Below are 26,275 nucleotides of genomic sequence, written 5' to 3' on the forward strand. Positions count from 1 at the left end.
TCTCAGTATCAGGGACAGAGGTGACAGTCGCCCAGCAGGAGGTGGAGCCAGCTTTGTGGTTAGGCAGGCACAGCCCTTCACTATCAGATGCTATCTCCTCCCACTTCCCTGGCAGCAGATGCTGCCTTTCATCCACGGGCTGGCTCAGATAACCCCCTGGGGGCTCTGCAGACCCTGTCATCCTCAACCCAGACAGTCAATCCACAAACAGTCCCAGGCACACAGAAAGGTTAGACAAGAGAACAGCCACTTTCTAAAAAGTACTATTCTCAAACACAGAATTTAAAAACCACCTTTCCTAAAAGATGTGTTATTAAATTCTGAGTTCAGGGATATCATACACTTATGTCCCATCTTGTTCCTATGGGAAGATAGGCTGGGATCCAATGGGACCAGCCTCCCCCATGTTACTCTATGGAGCAAAATAGCCTTACAGCAGTGAGCACACAAAATGGCTGCTGCTCACTACCAGAGCATGTTACTTGCACTAGTACATGCTCTACCTTACCCATGCACTGCACACTGCCCAGGGGGGTACCTTGAGCCTTCCATAGGGGTGACTGATGTGCACAGACAGGGAAGGGTTAGGCCCAGCCAGTGGGGACACTGGCCAGGCGGACATGGCAGTCCACTGACTGCACACAGGCCCTGCGCTGGCAGTCCTGAGACACCATTTTAGGGCTACTTATGTGGGTGGCGCAATCTGCGCTGCAGGCCCACTAGTAGCATCTGTCATCACCAGCCCTGGCACACACAGTGCACTTTACTAGGGACTTCATAGTGATACAAATATGCCAATCAGGTATACCCAATCAATATGACAATTTACAGAGGGAGCACTTATGCTCTGGCACTGATCAGCAGTGGTAGAGTGTCCAAAGCATCTAAACCAGCAAAAACGAAATCCAGCACAGCATCAAAAATACATGAGTCAGAGGCAAAAAGATGGGGGGAAAAACCACGCCAAGGGTGTCAGGTCTAACAATTCTGAACTGCAAAAACAGACTAATGGCTAATTTAGATCTTGGATGGGTTACTCCGTCACAATGGTGACGGATATCCCGTCTGCCAAAATATAAATCCCATAGAATATAATAGGATTTATAATTCGGTACACAGGATATCTGTCACCGTTGTGACGGACTAACCCATCCAAGATCTAAATTAGGCCATTAGTCTCTTTTTGCAGTTCAGAATTGGAAAATAGCATCCTGGGACCGGTTTCTGGTTAACACCCTTCAATAGACAGGCTATCTTAAATCCAGGGGCAAAGTGAGCAAGGGACCCACGTCTGGGGATACCTTGCCAACTTAGGGCGAACAAAGCAAAAACAAGAAGATGATGGACGGAGCGCTGAAACTTTTCAGTCATTCACCCCTAGTGACAGATCTTGGCTGAATCCATCATCATTCTGTAGCTCACTTCGCCACCTCAGTTCAGACCCAGCTATATGCAAATCAACCTGGCTGATGAAGGGTGTTACCCACAAACCGGTCTAAGGATGCTGGTTTCCGGTTCAGTGAAGACCTGGCTTGGCAGTTCGGGCTGGACTGTTCCCAGGAGGCAAGGGGCCAAGACTGACTTGCATATAGTTGGTCTGAACTAAGGTGGCAAATTGAGCTAAAGAATGATAGTCGTTTTCTAAATCTGCTGCTTTGAACTGGTTTTTAAAAAGAACATCTTTCTATAAAGTTGGCAGCTTTGCATTAAGAAGGGGGAAATACTTATTAAAACTATGACAATAATTTGTTAAAATTGTTTTTTAGATAGTGTGCTTTTTTAAAAGGAAGTCGTTTTTTAAATCTGCTGCTTTGTATTAGTCTTTAAAGAGAAAATCACTTTTTAAAGTTGGCTGCGTTGCCCTGAGAACGAAGGGAGAGAGGGGAAAACTACTACAGACCACAGGAGCACTTACAATAGCATACTCGTACCATGGAGACGCCAGTCAGTCTGGTGCTCTGGCAGCGAATTGCACTAGCCGTAAATGATGAATGGAGTGCCGGTGCCCTGAGGGCACACCAAAGGCAAACCTGTCTGCGCCATATACTCCCCAACGGGACATGGGGCCAGGAACCCTGCCCAATGTTCCACAAGTAAGGTAAGATTCACTTACCAGCAGCTACACACACTCAGACCACCATCCCTCTTCCACCTCTGCCCTCTTCTAAACCTCAAAAGCGGGGAACTGTTTTATGTGAAGTACAACTTTTTTCCTGGTTACAGCACAGGAAGTCAGCCGAGAACTTCCTATGAAAAAGTGTTTCTGTATTATGTTCCTGATTAATTGCAGGTCCCTTCTTCGCCATAAAATAGAGCTATCAATGTTGATAGAGGACGAACTGCCAGAGGCAATTTTCTTTACAGAAACTTGGCTTCACAAGAACATCATAACTGACATTAACCAAACACTCCCCACCGGGTATTATTTGTGCAGGAAAGATTGTGCAAATAAAATGGGCAGCAGCATTGCAATAATCTTAAAATATTCCAACAGATGCATGTCCAACTCCCTTCCCATTTCTGTGAGAGTCTCACCCACCTGCATCTTCACTGAAGCATTGCTATATAGACCCCCTGGACTCTGTTCCTAATTCACTGAGGCCCTCCCAGACAATTTTGCTAGCCTAGCACTCGAAAAATCCAATAATACCCTTCTAGGTGACATCAATATACATTTTGAGGATTTTAATAATCCACTCACAGCAGGGATAATACATGGACACTATTCAACTCATGCAAGGAGTTGAAGGCCCTCCGCACATCAAAGGGCATCTCCTTGATCCTGTGTTTAGTAATGACCACACAATCTTTGTATAAAGTCCCAGTACTATGCCCTGGGCCGACCATTTTTTAATCCCTTTCAAGCTTGATAAATTTGTGTTCCTGACTGGGATGAAATACACTTCAAGAATCAATCGTAGATGATCTAAGCTGAATACAATGAAATGGGATTCGCCCCTAAACTCAACCAAAACCTATATTAGGAGAAAACCCTGATTCTGCCAACATGAAATTCGAAGAATCGATCACACAGTCTCTGGATGAAAATATCTCAATAACAGAGATCAAAAAAGATCAAAAAGAAACACCCTGGTTTACTTCACATCATGTTTCCTTGAAAAAAGATTGTAAAAAACTTGAAAGGAAATGGAGAAATAAATTGGAGGATCACCTTATGATAGTCCCATTGAACTGCAATTAGGAACTATCATATAGAAACTAAAAAGGCCCAAGTGTCCAACTATGAAACCAAAATAAGCCAGGAATCAAACGCCCCTAGGGGAACCTTTTAAAATTGGGAAATCCCTGACCATTCAAAAAACTGGAAACACTCTCCCAACCCCCTCAATAACACGCTGTAACTAATTGGCAGCGTTCTTTCAGAACATAATAGCCAATATGTATATGTCTCTACAAAACAAAACAATTTTAAATGCCCTCACATTAGAGAAGTGTATGCCCAACATCACTGAGGAAGAGCTTAACGCTCTTCTCAGCAAGGTCAAATCAGGGTCCCCACTTGACTCCGCACACACTCTCCCAAGGAGTTCCAGCCATCATCTCCCTTATCGTGGAACTCCTTAACGTTTCCCTATCCACTGGAATAGTAACATTTAAGTGGAAACATGCAGTAATTAAATCCCTGCTAACCAAACAATCTTGACCCAACATATCCATGAAACTAAATGTCAATCTCCCTGCTCCCACTCATAGGCAAGATGCTAGAGAAGCTTGTCAACCAAACACTGTCTACAATTTGAAAGAAAATCATCTTCACACTTCCCAGATGGGATTCCGTACACAGCGTGGTACGGAAACTGCCCTCCTTGCAGTAACAGAGGAATAAAAAATGCTGCTGGACCAGGGAGGAACAGCTGTTATCATCCTCCTGGCCCTAACCTGAGCGTTTGGCATGATTGACTATGAGACACTTACGTACAGAATGGGTGAAGCCGAAAAAAAGAGCTCCGCTTTTGATTGGCTAACCTCCTTTTTGAAGGAGAGATCTTTCCAAATATGTGAGAATTCATGCTACTCTGACATCCTTCCCTTGTAGTGTGGGGTCTCGGAGGGTTCAGCCCCATACTTTTTAATCTGTACATGCACCCATTGGCAGATATTGTTCAGGAGTTTGGGCTGTCAATAGTATCATATGCCGACAACACACAATTGGTCGTCTTCCTCGCCCCTGGAAAAGGCTGACAGTCTCATCATGAGTCTCTGTTCTTGGAAAAAGTATTCAAGTGGATGGCGAACTGCTGCTCAAAACTGGGAAAAAACTGAGCCGATGATTCTGGGGAACAGACCTGACCCCCAACCACCTACAGACTTACCAGAATGTTTTGGCTAGCCAGCCATCCCATCCTCCCCTATCAAACGTCTTGGGTTGTGGCTAGACAAGTCCCTTTCAATGGATACACAAGCTCAAAAACTTGTGTCAACTTTTTTTGGCACCCTCGGAACACTCTGTAAAATCCTAGACATTATCCTGAGTGTGTACAGAAGAATTGTGGTCCAGTCCAGTCCATGTTCTCTCTCGATTGGACTACAAGAACTCTCTGGCTCCCCCCAATATGCTATCAAAAGGATCCAGGTTATCCAAGATGCAGCAGCAAGGATTCAGTACACAGTCCCAAAATTTGTCTCAGCAAACAGTGCTCTAGCTTCTCTGCACTGGCTCCCTATTGAGGCACAAATACAATTTAAAACACTCTGTCTGGCACATAGAGGGCTTTACGCCAAAGGACCTACTATGACAAGGGCACTCTTGACATCCTACTCCCCCAGGAGGCCTTTAAGATCCCTTATGGGTCGATCCTTGAAGGCACCTGGAATTCATAAGGACAGATGGGCTGGTAGGTCTTTTTCATATCTCATCCCCAAACTTTGGAACACACTCCCCATAGAATGAAGATGCCGAAGCAATGAATCACAGTTCCGTAAACGGAGAAAAGAAGAGCTATATCCACATTAATAGCCCTCTCTGTGTTTCTCCACTTGTCCTGAAGCGACGATATTTCTTAGCCAGTGCTGGGAAGCCTATGGGTAGCCATGCTCTTTAGAAATCTACATAGCATAATATAGCATAGCAAAGGTGACTTGTAATATTACAATTATGTAAAATAGGGAGTATGTTATTACTTATAATATATGGGCCTTCATATACTATACATAATGTGGAGCGAAATAACAAAAATGAAATGTCATTTTTCTATGCAAAATAACATAAATATTTGCCCACAAAGTGAACAGTATTAAGGCATAAAAAAGCAATGAACGAATGGAAAGCTGATTATATAAAACAGAATATTGTGGAAATACTGCATGTTATCAACATATTGACTGTGCTTCAAACCCCATTGGGCAGAGTTTTATAAAGAATGGAAAAGCAAGATGGTAAGGAAAATGCTACTTACCAGTATGCATCTGTTCTTGGCATGTAGAGCTGCAGAGTCGTAGACGTAGTAATAGATCGCCACCTGGTGTTGGGCTCGGATGATTGCAGGTTGTTGTCTTCTTGGAAGAAGTCTTTGTAGTCACAAGATAGGTGACTCCTCCCTTGGATAATACTGCGCATGGTCATCGACTCCATCCTCAGATTGTTTTTTGCCATGATGGGAAATTATGGAGTTAGTAGAAGTAAAGAGAAAGGATGTCCATGCGTGTGCATCTAAGTAAAATGAGTACTGTAACGGATACAAGTCTGGGGAGGCGGGAGGGCGTGTACGACTCAGCAGCTCTACATGCCAAGAACAGATGCATACTGGTAAGTAGCATTTTCCGTTCGAGGCATATGAGCAGCAGATGGTACACTTAGCATCGATTGTGCAGCAGTGTCTCCCCTAGCGGTGGTCGCTTGTATCCGTTACAGCATACTGAAATAGTGTTCTAAGGACAGCTTGGCCTACTGCAGCTTGCTGCTTGGCTTGCACATCAACACAATAGTGTTTAGTGAAGGTGTGTATTGTAGACCATGTTGCTGCCTTGCATATGTCCTCTAGTGGTATATTTCCTAAGAAAGCCATAGAGGCTCCTAGTTTGCGAGTGGAGTGCGCTCTAGGAGGAACCGTTAGTGTACGTTTAGCTTTTTGATAGCATATTTGTATACACTTTACAATCCATCTGGCAATTCCTCCTTTAGAGATGGGATTGCCCTTGTGTGGGGGAGAGAAAGATACAAATAGTTGTTTTGTCTTTCTGAAGGATTTAGTCCTGTTGGTGTAGTATAACAGAGCTCTTCTAACATCTAAGGTGTGTAAAGCCTTTTCTGCAACAGAGTCTGGTTTTTGAAAAAACACTGGTAGCTCTACTGATTGGTTAAGGTGAAAAGGAGTAATAACTTTTGGCAGGAATTTAGGATTGGGCCTAAGAACCACTTTGTTAGGATGTATCTGGAAAAATGGTTCTTGTATTGTGAATGCTTGTATTTCACTAACTCTTCTGAGAGAGGTGATGGCAACAAGGAAAGCAGTTTTCCATGTTAGGAATTGCAATTCACACTTGTGTAAAGGCTCAAAAGGGGGTCCCATAATTCTTGTAAGGACCACATTTAGGTTTCATACTGGAGCAAGCGGTAACCTAGGTGGGATTATTAGTTTCAATCCTTCCATAAATGCTTTGATTGCAAATACTCTAAAGAGAGATAGATGTTGTCTATTCTGTAAATAGGCTGCAATTGCTGCCAGATGCAGGCATATGGAAGAATAAGCCAAATTGGACCTTTGTAGGTGTAGAAGGTAGCAAATAATATTTTGGATGGAAACATCCAGTGGATCAATGTGATTATTGTTACAATATATTGCAAATATTTTCCACTTAGCGGCATAACATGCTCTGGTAGTGGGTCTCCTAGCTTCTTTAATTATGTTCATACAGTCTGGTGGTAGGTTTAAGTAACCAAACTCTAAGACTTCAGGAGCCAGATCACCAAATTCAGTTGGCTTGGCTCTGGGTGTCTTATTTCTCCATGGTTCTGTATTAACAGGGATGGCGTGAGCCGTAATTTTTGATGTGGAACCAGTGAAAGATCTAGTAGTGTGATGAACCACGGCTGACGTGCCCATGTGGGAGCCACTAGTATTATTTTGAGAGACTGTTGTCTGAGCTTGCGTACTACTAGTGGAATGAGTGGGAGAGGCGGAAAAGCGTACGCAAATCTGCCTGACCAGTTCATCCATATCGCATTCCCCTCCGACCGTGGGTGTGGAAACCTGGCGGCGAAGGTTGGGCATTTTGCATTTTCGTGGGTGGCAAACAGATCTATCTGTGGATGCCCCCACATTTGGAAGAATGGTTGAAGAACTTGTGGGTGTATCTCCCATTCGTGAATCTGTTGTTACTGACGACTCAACAGATCTGCTATCTGATTGTGAATTCCTGGAAGGTGTTCTACTGTCAGGTGTATGTTTTGAGGAATGGCCCATCTCCAAATGTTCTGTGCAAGCTGGAACAGTTGCAGAGAGCGTGTCCCCCCCTGTTTTTGTATATAATACATGGCTGTCATATTGTCCGTCCCGATTAGGACAGCTTTGTTTCGTACTTGTACCTGAAACGTTTTGAGTGCTAGGAAAATTGCTAGAAGCTCTAAATGGTTGATATGGAACTGTCTTTGTTGGTTGTTCCATTGGCCTTGTGTGGTATAATGCAAGAGATGGGCTCCCCATCCTGTGAGGGATGCATCTGTCGTGAGCACTATCTGTTGAACAGGGTCTAGGAACGGCCGTTCCTTTGTCAAGTTTTTGGGGTTCCACCATTGCAGAGAGTGATATATACGGCTGTCTACCAACACCAGGTCCGTGAGCTGACCTTGAGCCTGATTCCACTGTTGTGCTAGACATTCTTGTAATGGGCGCATTTGCAGTCTTGCGTTAGGAACTATGAAGATGCAAGACGCCATCATGCCTATTAGTCTCATGAACACTCTGGGTTGGAGAGACTGCTGGTGTTGAAAAAGGGAGACTAAGGTCTGAATGCTCTTTATCCTGGCTTGACTGGGATACGCTAGAGCTGTAGACGTGTCTATGGTAGCTCCTAGATATTGATGAACGTGCGAAGGCTCTAGGTGCAACTTGGTGTAGTTTATTGTAAACCCTAAGTCGTGCAATGTCTGAATTGTTTGTTTTGTGTGTTGGACACACTGGTTGAACGATTTTGCTTTTATGAGCCAATCATCGAGGTAAGGAAAGACATGTATCTGTTGTCTTCTGAGATGTGCTGCTACTACTGCTAAGCACTTTGTAAACACTCGTGGTGCTGTTGTGACCCCGAATGGAAGGACTTTGAACTGATAGTGCTGTCCTTGTATGATAAACCTTAGATACTTCCTGTGCGCAGGATGTATAGGAACATGAAAATAGGTGTCCTTTAGGTCTAGAGTTGAAAGAAAGTCTCCCTGTTGTAGTAGTGGGAGTACTTGTTGTAAAGTGATCATGTGAAAATTATCTGATTGTATGTAATGGTTGAGGGGCCTGAGGTCAAGAATTGGTCTTAATGTCCCGTCCTTTTTGGGAATTAGGAAGTACAGGGAGTAAACTCCTGTTTCCTGTTCCTCTAAAGGAACTACTTGAATAGCATTCTTTTGTAGAAGTGCTAGAACTTCCTGTTGAAGCAGAGTCATATGTTCTGTGGACATTGGACGCTGCCTGGGTGGTATGTTTGGGGGGGTTGCTATGAGTTCTAGGCAGTAGCCATGTTGGATAATCTGTCTTACCCACCTGTCTGTTGTGATGGAATTCCAGACAGGTAGGAACTGTGATAATCTGCCCCCCACAGGAGTGGAATGCTGTAGGGGAGGCAGAGGGGAAGTCACTGTTTGGGAGTGGAAGAGGAGTGGTTGTTGTTATTACCTCTACCTCTTCCCTTATTATTGTTGCCTCTGTATCCTCCTCTAAAGTAGCCTTTGTTAGAGGAGGTCTGTGTGTGCGTCTTAAAAGATGATGTTGTATCTGTGCCGGTCTGCTTGGAGCCTCCTCTATAAAAGGAGCGGCAAGAAAAACATCTAGTCTGTGTGGATTGTAATGCACCCATAGACTTAGCTGTGTCAGTGTCTTTCTTCATCTTTTCTAGTGTGTTGTCTACTTCCAGCCCGAACAACTGGTTCTGATTGAAGGGCTGCTTCAAGATGGTGGTCTGTACCTCTGGTTTGAAACCTGAAATGCGTAACCACGCATGATGTCTGAGTATAACACTAGTATTGACTGCTCTGGATGCTGTGTCGGCTACATCTATTGCACATTTAATTGAGGCATTGGATATTAATTTGCCTTCTTGTAAGAGCTCTGCTGTCTGATCTTAGTATTAATCTGGGAGGTGTTCCATTAGTTTTTCTAATTGGTCGTAGTGAGCCCTGTCATAACGTGAGAGTAAGGCTTATGTGTTTGCTATACGCCATATGTTTGTTGCCTGCGCAGCAATCCGTTTCCCTGACGCATCAATAACTTTAGATTCTTTGTCAGGCGGGGGCGTGTCACCAGAGGTCTGGGAATTGGCTCTTTTACGTGCATTAGACACTACCAAGGAGTCTAGTGGCAGATGTCCCTTAATATAGACTGGATCAGATGGTGCTGGTCTATACTTCTTTTCTATTCTCGGATTTAACACCCTACATCGTACCGGGTCTTTAAATATGTCTAGAGCATGTTTAATGACTCCTTTGATCATTGGTAGTATTTGTGTAGACCTTTGTGACTGCTCAAATGTGTCCAGTAAACAATCCTCATCAATGGCATCAGAGTGCATTGGAACTCCATGGTAAAGGGCAGCTCTATTTAATAGATGATTAAACCCAATACTATCTTCTGGAGGGGAAGGTTTTGTTGGGTAGTACTGAGGATCAGGAATGTCTGGCACATTGTGTGGTGGAAAACCATATATGTCGTCATCCTTAGGATATTCTGGATTGACATCCTCATCTAAAGGGTATGCATTTATTTATTTATTGAGTTTTTAAAGCGCGACAGCTACCCAAAAAGGGTTTCCCGGCGCGGATAAGATAATAAGCAGTTGAACAGATCGCATTACTCTGATGAGAAGCAGGGGCAAATTATTGATTAAACAGCCAGGTCTTAATGGCGCTGCGAAAATGAACATAGCTTGTTTCCATGCGTAAATTCAGAGGGAGGGAATTCCATAGCTTAGGACCTAACATGGAAATGGACCTTCCCCCCCATCCTGGCGTGACGGACTTTGGGCACGCTGAAAAGTCCCTGAGATGAGGATCTCAGGCAGCGGGCAGGGGTGTAGGTGTGAACCAGGGATTGTAAGTATCTCGGGGCAATGCCCCATTTGATTCTGTGTATAAAACTAAGGGTCGGGGGGAGGAGCCAAGATGGCGACCGGAGCGGACGTGTAGTCGTCCGGCTCCGCCGGCCCTTGAGCTCCGCAACGAAATCCTGATATCTTCCTGGTTGAATTCGGCGGCGGAATGCGTGCGAGGACGAGCTGAGCGCATCGCTCCTCTTTTGACCTTCCAGCGTGGTCGGATGCTGTGGAAACTTGCAGTGCGACTCCCGCCCCGGACCCTCGCCTACATGGCCGCTCGTCGGCGGCTCCTGGAGGCTCGGATACCGTCCACACAGCTGGCTTGCGCAGATGTCTCAGTGGCGGCGCCTTCTTATCTGCAGCAACCACCACCGCACTGAAGCAGACGTCCACTGCGGACTACGCCTGTACTGGGACGGCTGGTTTGAGAAGCCCGTGGACGGTGTTTTCTATGCTCCGAAGGGGAGGTGAGCGGCGCATGGTGCCTGGCGACCTAGCTCAGCGCAGACAGTTGACCCATTATTCGCTGCCCAGCCTGGTGCGAGACGTCTTGTGAGAGGTGTGCTTGATCGGCCCTCGACGCTGGTGGTCTCGAGGTCTCTCAGAGATTCTCGCCTCTGCTGCACCCTCCCCAGCTCCACTACTGTGTGACCGGCGCCATGGCTCCCTTTGTTCTTCCGCGGCTGGAGAGAGCTTCCACACTCCTGCCCGTGGACAGCCGTGCCCTGCCGGTGCGGTACACCGACTTGCGAGCACCGTCGTTGGAACCTGCCTCATGGGAACTGAAACCTGCACTGTCCTACGGAACTATCCTGGCCACCCTCCGTGATCTCCGTTCGGAGATGGTTGATGGCTTCCGAGCACTGGGTGATCAGCTGGACGCCATGATTTCTGCCGGGACTCGCGAACGCAGCGTCTGCCCCCAGCTGAGTCAGCCTTTGCCGCTCCACGATGCTACAGTGTTTCCCTGTGCCTGTTCTGCAACTAAACTTGCGGGCGCCTTAGCCGGAGCCGACGACTGGCAGCCCTTCAGTCCCGCGACTGCTACATTGTTTCCCCTTTCCTCTGGGCTTGCCTTCTTGTTGCCTGCACCGCCGAGTCTAATGGGGGATTCAGCTGGGCAGCTTTTATCCTGCGGGTCGGCCTTTGACTGGTGGCCTTCACTCTTCTCCCCGTGGGATTACTACTTTTTAGATGCCCTTACAGATCGGAGTACGGAGGACAAAGGACCTTATACCGATGGCCGGTGGCCATTTTGGGCTCCTGCTTCGTCTTCTTCTTTCAGGCAGCCATGTTATCCTGATGTGGACGGGGGGAGGGGCTCTCCTGGGGAAGTCTGCGTGAGGTTCCATCCACGATCGGGTCAGGGCTAAGCTGCTCTCTCGCTGCTGACTGATTTTGCTGGCTGAAGGGGATGGGGTTGGACCTGGATACCGTGTTTAATGGGCGCATATCATACGATGTTTCTCCACAACTGTATTGCAAGATCACTTGATATTGTACTAACGCCTCAGTAATGGCCGATGTTTATGCTGTGGACCTCGGGAGGGCCGGGATCTCTGGGTGTTTTAGTGACTAGTGGGCTCCTCCCCGCCTTCTTCTTTTTGGGACTGTAGATTGAATTACTCTCTCTCACTCCCTATATTACAAGTATTAATGTTCTTTTTCTTTTTTCATTCTCTTCTCTCTTCTTCCTTGTCTATATTTCGGGTTTTATGGGGCGACAGGCACTCTGTGGGGGGGGGGCAGGCCGTAGCCTCCACAATGTTGCAGGGTGGGTGGGGTAACTTGACATACTCTTAGTTCTATGGGCCTTCTTCTTCTATTCTCTGCGCTTTGTCTCTGGTTCGTTTCCGGGTCTGGGTTGGGGTTGGTGGGGTTGGAGCGACGATGTTTGGGGTGCATGAATGATAGTATATTGCTGCTGCTGTTTTGCACCGCCACACTGTATTTGATGTTTACCTCAGTTGCTGTTTTCAGATATAACGTCGCCTACCCATGCCGTGAAGACATTGTGCGGACTCGAATCCTTTTATGATTTTTCCTTCACTGCCTTCTTTTTGATGAAAACGGAAAAAATTTAAAAATTAACCTTCATTCCTCCTCTCCCCTGGTGGCGCGACTCTTTCTAATGTGCAGTTCATTGCTTACTACTCTTCATTGCAGCTGCTGAGGGACCGTATTGCTTGCACTTGTGCTGATGATGTTTCGTGGCCGGCCTGATGGTTGTAGGCCCGTATTTGTTCTTTTATTCAGGCACAATAAAGGTTTTCAAAAATTTAAAAAAAAAAAAAAAAACTAAGGGTCTTGAATTTAACTCTGTTTTCGACTCTTAGCCAGTGCAGTGCCCTGAGAGGTGTGCACCTGTTACAACGCATTTTTTACAACGCACTACTGTTACAACGCATCCATTACAACGCGGATACTGTTACAACTCATGTTTTTACAACGCATTTTTTTACAACGCAGGTACCTTTACAACGCATACCATTACAACGTAAGTATTGGTAAGTATATAGTTATTTTTTAAATGTTATATGTTTGGGGTAAAGGGGTATTTTTAGGGGTTAGGGTCAGTTTAGGGTTTTTGGGTAAAGGGGTATTTTTAGGGTTCAGGGTCAGTTTTCAGTTTGTGGGTAAAGGGGTATTTTTAGGGTTCAGGGTCAGTTTTCAGTTATTGGGTAAAGGGGTATTTTTAGGGTTTAGGGTCAGTTTTCAGTTTTTGGGTAAAGGGGTATTTTTAGGGTTCAGGGTCAGTTTTCAGTTTTTGGGTAAAGGGGTATTTTTAGGGTTCAGGGTCAGTTTTCAGTTTTTGGGTAAAGGGGTATTTTTAGGGTTCAGGGTCAGTTTTCAGTTTTTGGGTAAAGGGGTATTTTTAGGGTTCAGGGTCAGTTTTCAGTTTTTGGGTAAAGGGGTATTTTTAGGGTTCAGGGTCAGTTTTCAGTTTTTGGGTAAAGGGGTATTTTTAGGGTTCAGGGTCAGTTTTCAGTTTTTGGGTAAAGGGGTATTTTTAGGGTTCAGGGTCAGTTTTTAGTTTTTGGGTAAAGGGGTATTTTTAGGGTTCAGGGTCAGTTTTTAGTTTTTGGGTAAAGGGGTATTTTTAGGGTTCAGGGTCAGTTTTCAGTTTTTGGGTAAAGGGGTATTTTTAGGGTTCAGGGTCAGTTTTTAGTTTTTGGGTAAAGGGGTATTTTTAGGGTTCAGGGTCAGTTTTCAGTTTTTGGGTAAAGGGGTATTTTTAGGGTTCAGGGTCAGTTTTTAGTTTTTGGGTAAAGGGGTATTTTTAGGGTTCAGGGTCAGTTTTCAGTTTTTGGGGTACAGGGTAAAAATAAATTAAATTTAATTTTAAATTAAATTATTTAATAGTAAATAAATCAAATTAAATTACATTGCATTATTTTTGGGGTTGAGGGTCAGTTTTGAGTTTTTGGGGTACAGGGGTACAGGGTAAAAATAAAGTAATATTAATTTAAATTTAAAATAATAAACGGAAATTAAATTATTTAAAATTACATTAAATTATATTTTTAAAATTAAGTTACTATTATATTATTAATATTAACATATACTTACCAATACTTACGTTGTAATGGTATGCGTTGTAAAGGTACCTGCGTTGTAAAAAAATGCGTTGTAAATACATGCGTTGTTACAGTATCCGCGTTGTAAAAACCGCGTTGTAACGGTATGCGGAGTAAAAGTCCGCGTTGTAACATCATATATCCGCCCTGAGATGACCTGACATGCGTTCCATTCTTTGACACTTGTAAAGCAGTCTTGCAGCGGCGTTTTGCACAAGCTGAAGGCGTCTCATGACAGCCTGTGATGAACCTAAGTAAAGGACGTTTTCGTAGTCTAAACACGAGGTGATTAGGGCATTGACTACAGACTTCTGTGTGTCACCAGGCAGCATCCAGATGATTTTCCTGAGCCACCTTAGGATGGTGAAACAGGTTGCTGTTAAATTACTAACTTGGGACTCAATAGTTAGGCCATTGTCATAATGATGCCCAGATTACGTATATGGTGCGACAGAATGGGAAGAGATCCCATTTCTGGGGGCCAAAGTCTTAGGCTCCAAAGACCCTGATTTGGGCCAAGTGTTAAAACCTCCGTTTTGCCACCATTAAGCTTAAGCAGGTTGTCCCACATCCATGTTGCAATTTTGCTGAGGTCTGACTGCAGAAGGGAGGAGGAATCCTGGTCTCCATTAGAGAGTGAGAAAATTATCTGCGAATCATCTGCATAAGTAAACATGGTTAGACCTACCAATTCGGCGATCTGAGCAAGAGGGGTTATATATAGATTCACACAGAACCACATTCCCTTCAGAAAGGAACTTAAAACCTGGCTATTCGATAAATAATGCATCCCCTCCCACAAGCGCCTTGAGACCCTATGGGTGAGTAGTGCGCTATACAAATTTTTGAACTTGAACTTGAACATAGATTAAAAAGCAAAGGACTAAGCACTGAGCCCTGGGGAACACCATAAGGGGAAGGATGGATATTAGAGGATGCGGTATTGGAAGTAATCTGAAATGTCCTTCGAGTCAAAAATTATGCTATCCAATCCAGGGCTTTACCACTAATGCCCATGGCAGAGAGTGATTTTAACAGAATGTTGTGGGAGATGGTAGCGAACGCTGCGCTGAGATCAAGTAGAATCAGCGCAGCTGAGTCTCCTCTGTCTACCAAATGGCGCAGGTTTTCTGTCACCCCAAGCAGTGTTGTCTCGGTGGAAAACCCAGGGCGGAAGCCTGACTGAGAGGGATGGAGTATGTCGTTCGCCTCCGTATACCGGGCAAGGTGGCAGTGAACATGTTTCTCTAAAACTTTGGAGAAAACAGGCAGGAGGGAAATGGGACGAAAGTTAGCCAGGATTTTTGGATCGGTCGTTGGTTTTTTCAGCAACGGTGAGACCATGTCATGTTTCCACATGGACGGGACCGTGGCAGTGGAAAAGGACAAATTCAGTGCCTTGCAAATTACAGAAAGTTGCGGGGTATCCAGGAGTTTGAGAATGGAAATTGGAAGAGGATCGGCTGGAGATTCAGATTTCAATTTCCCTAAAATCTCCTGAAGGCCTTGAACATTCATCTCCGGCCAGGACGTAAGTGGCTCATAGGACAGATCTGGCCGATAGGAGATGCCCACCTCCTCGGAGCCCGGATGAGGAATCCTCGCAGAGTGTGCCTGATGCTGTTTAGAGATGTCCTGATAGATGGTATCAATCTTACTAGTGAAGAACAGCGCCAATTCTTCGCATTAAACATTACTCAGAGGGAGGGGTTTAGCTATAGTTTGGGAGCCCGCTAACTCTTTTACTAGGTTAAATAGTGTTTTCGATTTATTTGTGGCCTCTGAAATAATCTTCGCCACATAACCGGCTCTAGTCATAATACAGGCTTTGTGGTAAAGCTTAATTTCCTTCCTGTAAATCTGGCCAGCTGCTGGAGAATAGTCTTTCCTCCAGAGGCGTTCCAGACGTTTACATTTGGACTTTTCAGCCTTCAGTGAATCGTTAAACCACAACGCCGGAGAGTTATGGGCCTTACTTTTATTTGAGCAGGTGGCAGACACGTATCTATGGCCCCCAAAAGCCACTTATTGGTCTTCATAGCCGCAGTCTCCATGTCATCCGTGCCTAATATCTCACCATGCGGCACAGAGTCTAAGGCGGAGTTGAGGAGATTCATGTCCAGCTTCTTCCAGTTCCTTTTACCGGATTGTACTATCGTGTTAGGGAAAGCAGAAACTGCAGGGGCGGACAAGCTGAATTTAGTGAGAAAGTGATCTGACCAATGTAGGGGCAAAGCGGGAAAACAATATAACAGGGGAATGCTGGAAGAAATAGGGTCCAATAGATGACCACCTATATGTGTGGCTCCCGAATTCCACAAAGTGAGGTTTATGGCTGCAAGGTCATCAATCAAATTTTTGCCTGAATTATTCTGTGGGTCTTCAAGATGGATGTTGAGATCCCCTACAATGGACAAATTGCTAGAGTTCACCAAGACAGAGGCAACCAAGTCTGAGAATTGAGTTGCCCATGTTAGTACAGAACCAGGCAGCCGGTAAACCAGCAGACCAGTGAGAGTGAAATTAGGGTGCAATGAGAGTTTAAATAGGGCCATCTCACAGGCATTCAAAGAGACCGGTTCCAGAGTGCATGGCAGTGATTTTTTTAAATATAACTGCTATGCCACCTCCCGTTCTTTTTGGTCTATCTTTTCTAACGATCGCATAATTTGACGGTAGGGCTTCCGCAATATCTGGGCCCGCACTGTCATGCAACTAAGTCTGGGTAAGAAACAGAGCGTCCAGTGTTTCGTCAGACGAAAGATCATAGATATTTCTTTTGTGTTTGCTGAGAGACCGGCAGTTCAGGCTGCCACAAAGCCAAGTATGTAACGGCTTGCAACCTGCGGACAAGTGTCGGCAAAGTTGGGGGACATCAAGCTGGAAATTACAGGTGGAACACCAGCTGAGGCATTGCCTGTCATTCTGGATGATCATGCAATTTTGATTAGCAGGAATTCGTAGTGAATGCAACATGTCTGATGAATAGACCCTCCCTGACGGTGAGTTTTTTCCAGGGATTAGGGGCCCCGGGCCCGGCCTGGCGCGGACGGGCGCAGACGGGCTTGGCTTTGGGGCGCCGTCGGGGCACCGGCGGCACGCCCGCTGCGCGCGTCTGCTACGCGGCCGGGGAAAGGTGATCATATTATACAGGTGAGTGAGGGAGGGACGAAGAAACTAGAGCGTAGCCCCGGTCTGCTTCCTCCAAGATGTCTGCCCCCTTGCCTGATCCGAGCACCAGCGCCTAATCAGCTGAGCCAGGAAACAAAAGTGAATAAGGTGGGTATGCATGTGGCTCTGGTACGTCATTCCCCCCCACCTAGATCATACTCCTCGTCAGTGTGGTGTGATGATGCAGGAGATTAACCAGGAGAAGCTATAGGTTCAATATAAGGAGGGATAGGGGAGGAAGAAGGTGAAGGAGAGGAAGGATGCATTGGAGAAGTTGCAAAGTCCTTCTTTTTGGCAGGAACCACAGGTGGAAGTGGTGTGTCTGCTGGTCTTTTCTTGTAAGGAATCGCTTCCACATGTCCAGTTTTTGGATTGATATAGACCTTTTTCTGTTTAGGATCTGGTCTAAACAGTTCTTCCTCCTCTACAATCTTCTTCGGCGTCGATTTTTTCGGTGCCGATGGGGGTTATTTAGTGTTCTTTGCTTTAGGAGGAGTTATCGAGTCCTGTGGCAAATTCTTCGGTGCCGAAGGTGTTTTCGGCTTGGTAGGCTTGTTAGAGGGTTTAGGCGTCTCTGTATCAGGCCTTGGAGTCTTTGGTACCGATGTTGGAGATTTCGGCGTGGAGACAGGTCTCGTTGGGCCTGCGACGCCGGACTCTGGTTTTCCATCTTTATTTTTGGAACCGGAAGGTTTCGGAGTCGAAGCTTTCGGATCCGGTACAGTTTTTGGCTTTGGCACCCAAACCAAAAGACATGTCGGTACCGAAGCCAAAAACTGTCTTTGCCTTTGGGCACCGAAGGGCGTTTTGGCTTCGGTGTCGAAGGATGTTTCGGTGCCAATGGAGGAGGTGGAATTGGCACATGTGGTTTCTTCGGTGCCTAGGTACCGGAAGGCGTAGTCTTTTTCCTCGGAGCCGAGCCCGAAGGCGGGGCATCTGAGGGTAAGATTTCGGTCTCGACTGGGCGCCATGGGCGGAGTGCTGACCGCTGCCTTTGGCTTGGGAAGTGTATGTTGTGCAGGGGCAGGAGTACTCACGGGCTGCCGAGATGGAATCGAGTTGTCTGAGTCCTCTGCCCACGATATGATCTGGAGATCGGGCGAGTCTTCCTCGGCGACGAGTGGAGCCTCGTCCTCGGCGATATCTTCGAGTGGGTCCTCGTCCCTGGAGACGTCCTCTCCGACGATCTCCTCCTCAAAGATGGCCTCCGGTGCGGGCACTGATCTCTTCATTTCGTGTCGACGGGCCCTCCGATCCCGAATGGTCTTCTTCGATCGGAAGGAGGCACAGGCTGTGCAGGTCGACTCGTCGTGTTCCGGCGATAGACAGAGGTTGCAGACCTAGTGATGGTCGCTATGAGGGAATTTTGCTCGACATACCGGGCATCTCTTGAATGGAGTTCTGTCCATGAGGCGTAGGCCGTACGGCGCCGATAGGCCCAACGGCCCGCGTCGACGCACCGGAATGTAGCTGGTGATGTCGAAAAGTCTATACAATGTCGAAAATGTTTATATAAAGTTTCACGCTTCGAAGTTGCTGAAAAAGTCTTTTCTAGCCGGAGCGGAAAACTTTCATCCGAACCCAGTGGCGGAAAAAAACAATCTGAGGATGGAGTCGATGACCATGCGCAGTATTGTCCAAGGGAGGAGTCACCTATCTCGTGACTACAAAGACTTCTTCCAAGAAGACAACAACCTGCAATCATCCGAGCCCAACACCAGGTGACGATCTATTACTAAGTGTACGTTCTGCAGCTCATATGCCTCGAACATTATGTTACTTGTTGAGCTTTACCCACTAGGCATTTAATGTGCATTCTTTGTGACAGTTATTTGAACGAGAAGTATTTCAATGCTTTCACTTTAAAGTTTGTTCTCTTGTTTATGTAGAACATGTTTCAGCGCTGAAAAGTCTGAAAAGGAGAGTTAGCTGAGTGTTCAGTAGACAGGAGGGAGAGATGTGCTGGTGATTCCTGTGTGAAGACTGTGATATACTCAGGCACCTGTAGTACATTAACACAGGTACCTGAAATACATTAACACAGGTAACACAGGTAACTAGTGATATAGCTCTTATTACAAGCAAAGTCTAATAACAGTACTTGCTTGTAATAAGAAACGAATGGACAGATCGATAGAGGGTTACTAATGCACCTCACAATTGATGAAACAGGTTACTATTTCAGTGCTACATTGTTAGAACCGTGTAAGAAGCTATAGAGAAAGGGGCTCTCTTGCTAATGATAGTACAATTGATTATCATTCTGATAACAAAAGGCGTTAATTTAACTTATAGCAGGTCTTATAAAAATAACTTTGAACAACGGTCAATCTGTTGGCTAGAAGGCTTCTCCCCTTGGTGGGAACCAGGATTCACACTTATATCAATGGATTCATTCCAGGTTGGTGTCTTCTGTCCAGCTGACATAATGTATATAACATTATGTTTATAAATAAGCAAGGAAGAACTCATAAAACCTTAATGCAATATCCTGTGAAAAAACATTAGCTGTCAAGCAATCAGGATTTATCTGGGAAGCAATGAGTGCATTCTGTTTGGGTGAAAAATGTAACGTTGTATAACAATCCCACTCAGAGTTTGGCCTACACAAAACTGATACTTTTTATTTTATGTGGGAGACCTTACAAGGGTGTCACACATTATATTCACTTTGTTAAGTGAGGTGTTAGTGTCCAGTTTTTATGTGCTGATAAGTTGCTTGATCTAAGACAGTGGTTCCCAAACTTTGCAGAAGTTAAAACGAGAAACGTTCACAATACCCCAGCTTTAATGGCCATGAGGCGGGCAATTTTTTTATGTAACTAAAATATTGTGCGATAGTGCACATCCTTTACAGAAAGCACATTTTCCATTGAAATGGCCGCTACATTTGCACATACTTAAGGTTTTACTCATAAAAATGATGTTTATAGAGAGAGAGGCGAGTGAGATAATGAAACCCAGGGTGAGAGCATACCTCTTGTTAAAAACATCTCCACTGACAAATCCTACCTGAAAATTGTAACTAAGCCTTATCATTGTTTCCTTTTAATCAGATTCCGTTTTAACCTCTTGCATTGTTAACTGGCTGAACCGCAGTGGTGGAGTAAGGTGAAAGATCTAGGACCATGTACATGTGATTCTCCACCCAGGATTATATGCACTTTACCATGTTCTGTGATCACTTTAGCAATATGTATAGAAAGTTTTTAGTACCTATCCTAATGGGAAAGGCTTTACTCAGGTCAGGCCGGCACAAATCTTTTTTTTATAAACATTTTTATTTGCATTTTAACATGGTACAGTGAAACAGTCATGTCATCATCGGCCCCAATACCCCGCCTGCCCCACCTACACCCTCCCCAGGAAAAACAATATTTCAATGCTTATCACACACCCTTTCACCTGCACAATCTGTAGGCCTCGCCGTTCCGTGCCTCCCTTGTTCCCATGCCCCCCGGTGGCTGAGTGTACTTCCTTCTCCCTCCCCCGTTCACAGCCCCCATCAAGACCATGATATTTTCTCCACTTATTTCAGACCCTGACAAACTTTTTCGGGCAGCCCCTCGCCTTGTATGTCACCCGTTCAGCCATCATGTATAGGTCGAGACCTCTTCTCCATTCCTCACTCCCCGGTGTCGTGGCTGCCCCCCAGTATTTTGCCACATCTCTCTTCGCTACCACTAGTGCCAGGGTCAAGAAAATCAACAATGGGCGGGTGAGGTCAATATCAGTCATACCAAGTAGTACTAGTTTGGGGTCTGCTGGTAAAGTGGTTTCCAGTACCTCCCCTAGTTCACTTAGTATCTCTCCCGAGTATGCCTGTATCTGTGGACATAGCCAGAGTACGTGGAAGAAATCTCCCCTCTCTCTACCGCATCGCAGACAATTTGTGTCTTCTATCCTCCCCATTTTATACAGGCACACCCTGTCAAAATAGGTTCTATGGAGTATGTTGAATTGAATCAACCGTAACCGGGATTTAATCGCTACTTCTCTGGGATGCATGAGGACCGTGTCCCAGTCTATCTCATCCATGTCACCCACTTCACTTTCCCATTTCCTTCTGAGTGCTCCCAAATCTTCTGGCATATTATTCATAAGGGTCCTGTATGTAAGCGACACCGCTCTCTCAGGTATGTGTTCCTGAAGTAGACAGCCCTATAAAGGCGCATATTCCGGGAGTGCGTCCACCTGGATATCCTCCGCTCGCCACGCATGGCTCAGTTGGGCATATTTAAGATATTGCATAGAGCGTATGCCATATTCCCTCCTAAGGGCTGGAAACGTCTTCAACTTTCCTTTTGCTGTGATATCCCCTAGCGTTGAAATCCCTATACTATCCCATCCTGTAAATCCTTTTAATTTATTCAGTTCCAGCAACCACGCACAGTGCCATAAAGGAGTCTGTCTCGTAAGTTTTTTGTCCCATCCGATAGCCCTATTCGCTCTGTACCAAAGCATCAGTGTGAGCCTAGTGGCTGGTAGTAATCTTGTTGTCCCTTTGCCCCCATACAGATAATAATAGTAGGCCGGGTACCCATCGCGTGTCTCTCTAGCGCATACGTGGGATGTGAGGCTGGAGCATGGAGCCAATCATTAATGGTTACCAGGTGTTCCGCCCAATAGTAGGCTTCAGCGTTGCGAAGTGAAATCCCTCCGCTGTATTGGTGCCTTTGTAGGGTCCACATTGCTACTCTAGGCTGTTTACCGAGCGATAGAAAGGAGCGGACTTCCGCGTTGATTTCTTGGAACACCCTAAGCGGAAGGGGGTAGTATTCATTCTGGAACGCGTAGAGGAACTTGGGCAATATCATCATTTTGAACAGGGCCACGCGACCCAGAAGCGTGAGGGGTAGGAGCCGCCATCTATTCGCATTTTCTGTGAAAGTGCGCAGAATCTGTCCGATATTAGTGTCATACGATGCCGATCTGTCTAGGGTCATAAAAACTCCCAGGTAGGTGAAGCCTTCCGTGGTTGTTTGTAACCTTTCCAGGAGGTTCAACCACTGATCCAGTCCCCTTGGATCGTAGAGCACCGGCTTGTGCCAATTTATCTACTAGCCGGCATGTGCTCCGTATTGTTCCAGCTCTGAGAAGGTCACCAGTATCGTTGTCTCCGGGCTCGTAATGTAAAGAAGGACGTCATCTGCGTACAAAGATATTTTTTCTTCTGTTGCATCAGCAGACCCCAAACGGAAACCTCTAATACCCGGGTGCTGTCGTATCTTTGCTGTAGTTAGCGTGAAGAGCAGCGGGGACAGCGGGCAACCCTGCCTGGTTCCCCATCTGACTGAAAAGTCCCCCGACAAAGTCCCAGTCACTTTGACATGTGCCCTTGGGTCTGTATACAGTAGACTTATCCATTGCCGAAATGTGGGACCAAAACCCAGTCGCACCAGGACTCACTCTAGAAATGGCCAATGGACCGCGTCGAACGCCTTCTCTGCGTCCAGTGAGAGGAACCAATGTGGGTCTCCTTGCGTATGCACCTCCTGCAGCCAATTATGTGATCGCCGAAGGTTGAATCTGGTAGCCCGACCCGGGAGAAATCCTGTTTGGTCCAGATGAATGAGATCTGGGATCACCCTCCTCAGTCTAAGCGCCAAAACCGTTGCCAATAATTTGACCTCTATGTTCAGTAGAGAGATGGGACGGTTTGAGTTACATTCTTCCGGTGGTTTACCTTCCTTAAAGATCGGGATAATTGTGGCCATACGGAGATCTGGGGGGAGAGTCCCTTCTTGTCTAGCCGCTTCAAATAGGCCCAACATGTGGCGGGACAAAAGGTCTGCCGTTTTCTTAAAAAACTCAGCCGGGAACCCATTGGGGCCCGGGGCTTTTCCTGTGCGCAACCTCTCCAGTGCTTGGCGAACCTCCTCCAATTTAATGGGGGCCTCCAGGTCCGTGGCATCTGCCTCTGCCAGCACCGGGAGTTCGATGGATTCCATGTATTTCAGAGCATCTTCCTGGGTGCCCAGATCTCTCGCCTCGTAAAAGGCCCTGTAGTGCACGGCAAACGCCTCTTCTATTTGGGCGTCCGATCCAGTTAGGTTCCCCTGGGTGTCACGTACCCGTTCTATCCAGCGGGCATCCCTCTCCCTCCTGCTCAGCCATGCCAGCAGTTTGCCTGATTTATCGCCCACATCATAGAGGCGGTGGAGCGTCGCCATTGCCTGAGCTTTGGCCTCTCCCGTTGCGAGGTCTCTATACTGCCCTTGTGCGTCCGTCAGTTGACGGAGAGACCTTGCAGCCTTCCCGTCATGATATTCCCTCTCGAGTCTTGCTATTTGGGCTTCCAGCGTCTCCAGCTCTCGTCTAGTCTTGCGTTTCGCCTCCACTATTCTGCTTTGGGCTCTATCCCTCAGGACTGTTTTAAAGGCTTCCCACAAGGTCACCTTGGATGCCACTGTGCCCACATTGTCTGCCATACATACTCTAATATCTGCACGGATGCCCTTTAGTACGTTCTGATTCTGCAACTCCCATGCTGATAGTTGCCAAGCCCTCTGACCCTGGGTCCTTGTCCCCACCCTCACCACGAGTAGTGAGTGGTCTGAGATGCCACTGGCTTTGTACTCAGCTGAGTCTTCTCTCGCTATCATGTGTCTATCCAGAAAGATGTAGTCTAGTCTCGAGAAAACCTTATGCGCACCAGAGTAGAAGGAATAGGCATGCTCTGCCGGGTGCAGCCACCTCCACACATCCGTCAATCCTATCGCATGAATCACCTCATTTAGGGCTGTCTGGTTCTGACCTCCGCCCCTGACTCCGGTCCTATCTAGGGTCTGGGTCATTACATCGTTAAAGTCCCCTCCCAGCATTTGTATAGTGTCCGATGTATGGAGTAGAATCTCTGAAATAACTTTCCATGTTGTTGCCTGCAGTTTAGGTGGGGCGTACGCTGACACTATCGTGTATTACTTCCTCCTCCATGTGCCTCTCACCCCACATATGTTCCCTGCGGGTCCACCCATGTTTGGCCTATCAGAAATGGTTGTGTTTTCTTCACTAATATTGCCACTGCCCTCGAGCCCTTGGTGAACCCTGCATGCGCTAAGACTTTGTACTGCCCTCTCGCCAGGAAACCGCATTTGCTGCCCATAAGGTACGTCTCCTGCAGTAGCACGATGTCTGGGCCCTGCCGTTTGATGTACGCGTTTATCAGGCCCCGTTTAATTCTACTACCTAGCCCATTCACATTCCATGTCATTATCGAGAGACCCTCCAGATCCAGTCCCTCATCTATGTGTCTACCCGTCATCCCTTCAGGTCTTACTGTGCGTGGTGTCCTGGGCGCTCCCTAGTGGAGTGTCCTGCAGCGTTGCAAATGTGGCCTTCCTGACATGACTTGTACCCTCTCCCTCCTCCCCGCCCCTCCACCCTCTCACCCCCAGCATCCCCCCAATCCCTTCAACCTGGAAACATCCACAACTCCCAACAGCACCCCCCTCCACCCTCCCCCCCCTTCAGCCTCAATTCCCACAGAACCAAGACTGCCGGCGCAGAGGGTCTGTCGCCCTCCCTCGGTTCCCCCCTCTTAACCTACACGTGCAATCAACGTAACGGGTGCGCGGCCCTTCTTTTGCCCAGCCAACTTGCAATGCCCAAGAATATAACACAAAAAAATAAGAAGAAAATGAAAAAAATAAAGGGGTGTTTGTAACTTGTGTGTCCCATCAGCATCGAGCTGTAATCTCAGGTGCCTGCACTGTCTCTATTCAGGAGGGGAGTGAATTTTTTTTGAGATCCCAGGAACACTTCACGATTTCGGCCCCTGGTCTTTCCAGAATAATATTAAAAGAACATCAGACAAAAATATAGAGTTTTGTAAATTATTACAAGAATCTGCAGATATGTTAAGGATCAAACAGCATGTTCACATTTCAGAAGTAAACCTGTAAAATTATCTCACCACATTTTCCAAGAGAGTTATGGTTTCTCCATGGTATAAAAGTTCACAAAAGAGCTTATACAAAATATTTCGTCGGTCTTCCGGAAGCTTTGCAAAAGGCTCGAAGTGTTTTCTCAAGTGAGCTATGTCTGTGAAAAAAAACAGATATGTTGGTAGGAAAGCACCATGCAGTACAGTACAATATGGAGAGCATTTGCAAATGAAAATGGCACCCAATGTTCCAAGAAGATTTAAAACCAGAAAATTCAGTATCATACAGAACAATCTTGTCAGTATGACGACAAGTGAGGTTCTATACTCGGGTTACCCTTCACATACAAGAAGCAACTCTTGATTACAACATAATAGGCATGCCAATTTACAACAGGTTAATCTCTAAATTCTTATAGAATATGAGAGTTGTAGAGCAGTAAGACACTGAAAAAACAGTGACCCCAACTGAGCAGTGGTGCAAGAAGCACATGACAGCTACATGTATTTATCGGTTTGCAATGCTACCTAACTGAAACTGCATTTGCCGTTTTTAGGTCGCGCCGGAGTCAGCATGCATGCGCTGCTCTGGTGATCTGCTGTAATAGAATATTGAAGAGAAGCCCGCCCATCCTTCGCCCATATTTGTCATTGGCTTCTGTTTTTGTCCTTCGAAAATGCAGGCTTCTGATTCTCTAATCGGTTTGTTAGTACCTCCTTAGTACCGCCTTTTCTTCATTTGTAACCTCCTATGGTTACTGGCCCCTTTTCTTCGGTTGTTACACGGTACATGATTTTTGGTCTGGAAGCAATACTTTGTTTAATGAGTTTTTCCTACTGCAGGCACAACATGCTTTCTTGCAACATTTACCGCCACTTTCACTTTTGGCCGGGCACCTTTAGTTATTTAGTAATACAGCTGCTTCTACTTTTGAAACTGCGCCTTTATTTATTTAGTAATACCTCAGCATTTACTTTTGGCACTGCGCCTTTATTTATTTAGTAATACTGCAGCTTTCACTTTTTATGGGGCACCTTTATTTATTTATTTACTAATAGCGCCGCTTTCACTTTTGTCCGGCACATTTATTTATTTTTCAACAGCGCCGCTCTCTTGGCTGCCACTGGGTTGTCCTGCATGTTTTTGTGTCCTCTTCCTTGGCATGCTTGTGGGGCAGTTCACCATGTAGGATGTGTGGTCTAGTGTGGTGGATTGTAAGTGGGTAACACAGAATAGTACTGTCTTCGCTTGTTGCTCAGTTTGGAGAAGTTTAATATTGATGCAGGAGAAGCAGGCTGTAGTAGAAACCTGGCACAAAGGGCCTGAAATTATCCAGGAAATCAAATTGTAGCTCAGGAGGGCATGTAGCAATGACGTAGA

At 46.0% G+C, this 26,275-nt stretch overlaps 1 protein-coding gene across 5 annotated transcripts in view; it reads right to left on the reverse strand.

The window, feature by feature from the left end:
* GSDME (gasdermin E) overlaps nt 1-26,275 on the reverse strand; it is a 617,497-nt gene that overhangs the window by 214,984 nt on the left and 376,238 nt on the right. For all 5 annotated transcript variants that reach the window (XR_015300706.1, XM_086941684.1, XM_086941686.1 and 2 more), the window contains one exon: nt 24,925-25,052. Coding sequence is in view for 4 of the 5 variants with exons in the window: in XM_086941684.1 (XP_086797810.1) it covers nt 24,925-25,052 (128 nt within the window). In the remaining variant the exon portion in view is untranslated. The remainder of the gene's footprint in view (nt 1-24,924; nt 25,053-26,275) is intronic.

The sequence above is a fragment of the Lissotriton vulgaris genome, chromosome 10 (genome assembly GCF_964263255.1).
Source record: "Lissotriton vulgaris chromosome 10, aLisVul1.2, whole genome shotgun sequence".
NCBI classification, from domain to species: Eukaryota; Metazoa; Chordata; class Amphibia; order Caudata; family Salamandridae; genus Lissotriton; species Lissotriton vulgaris.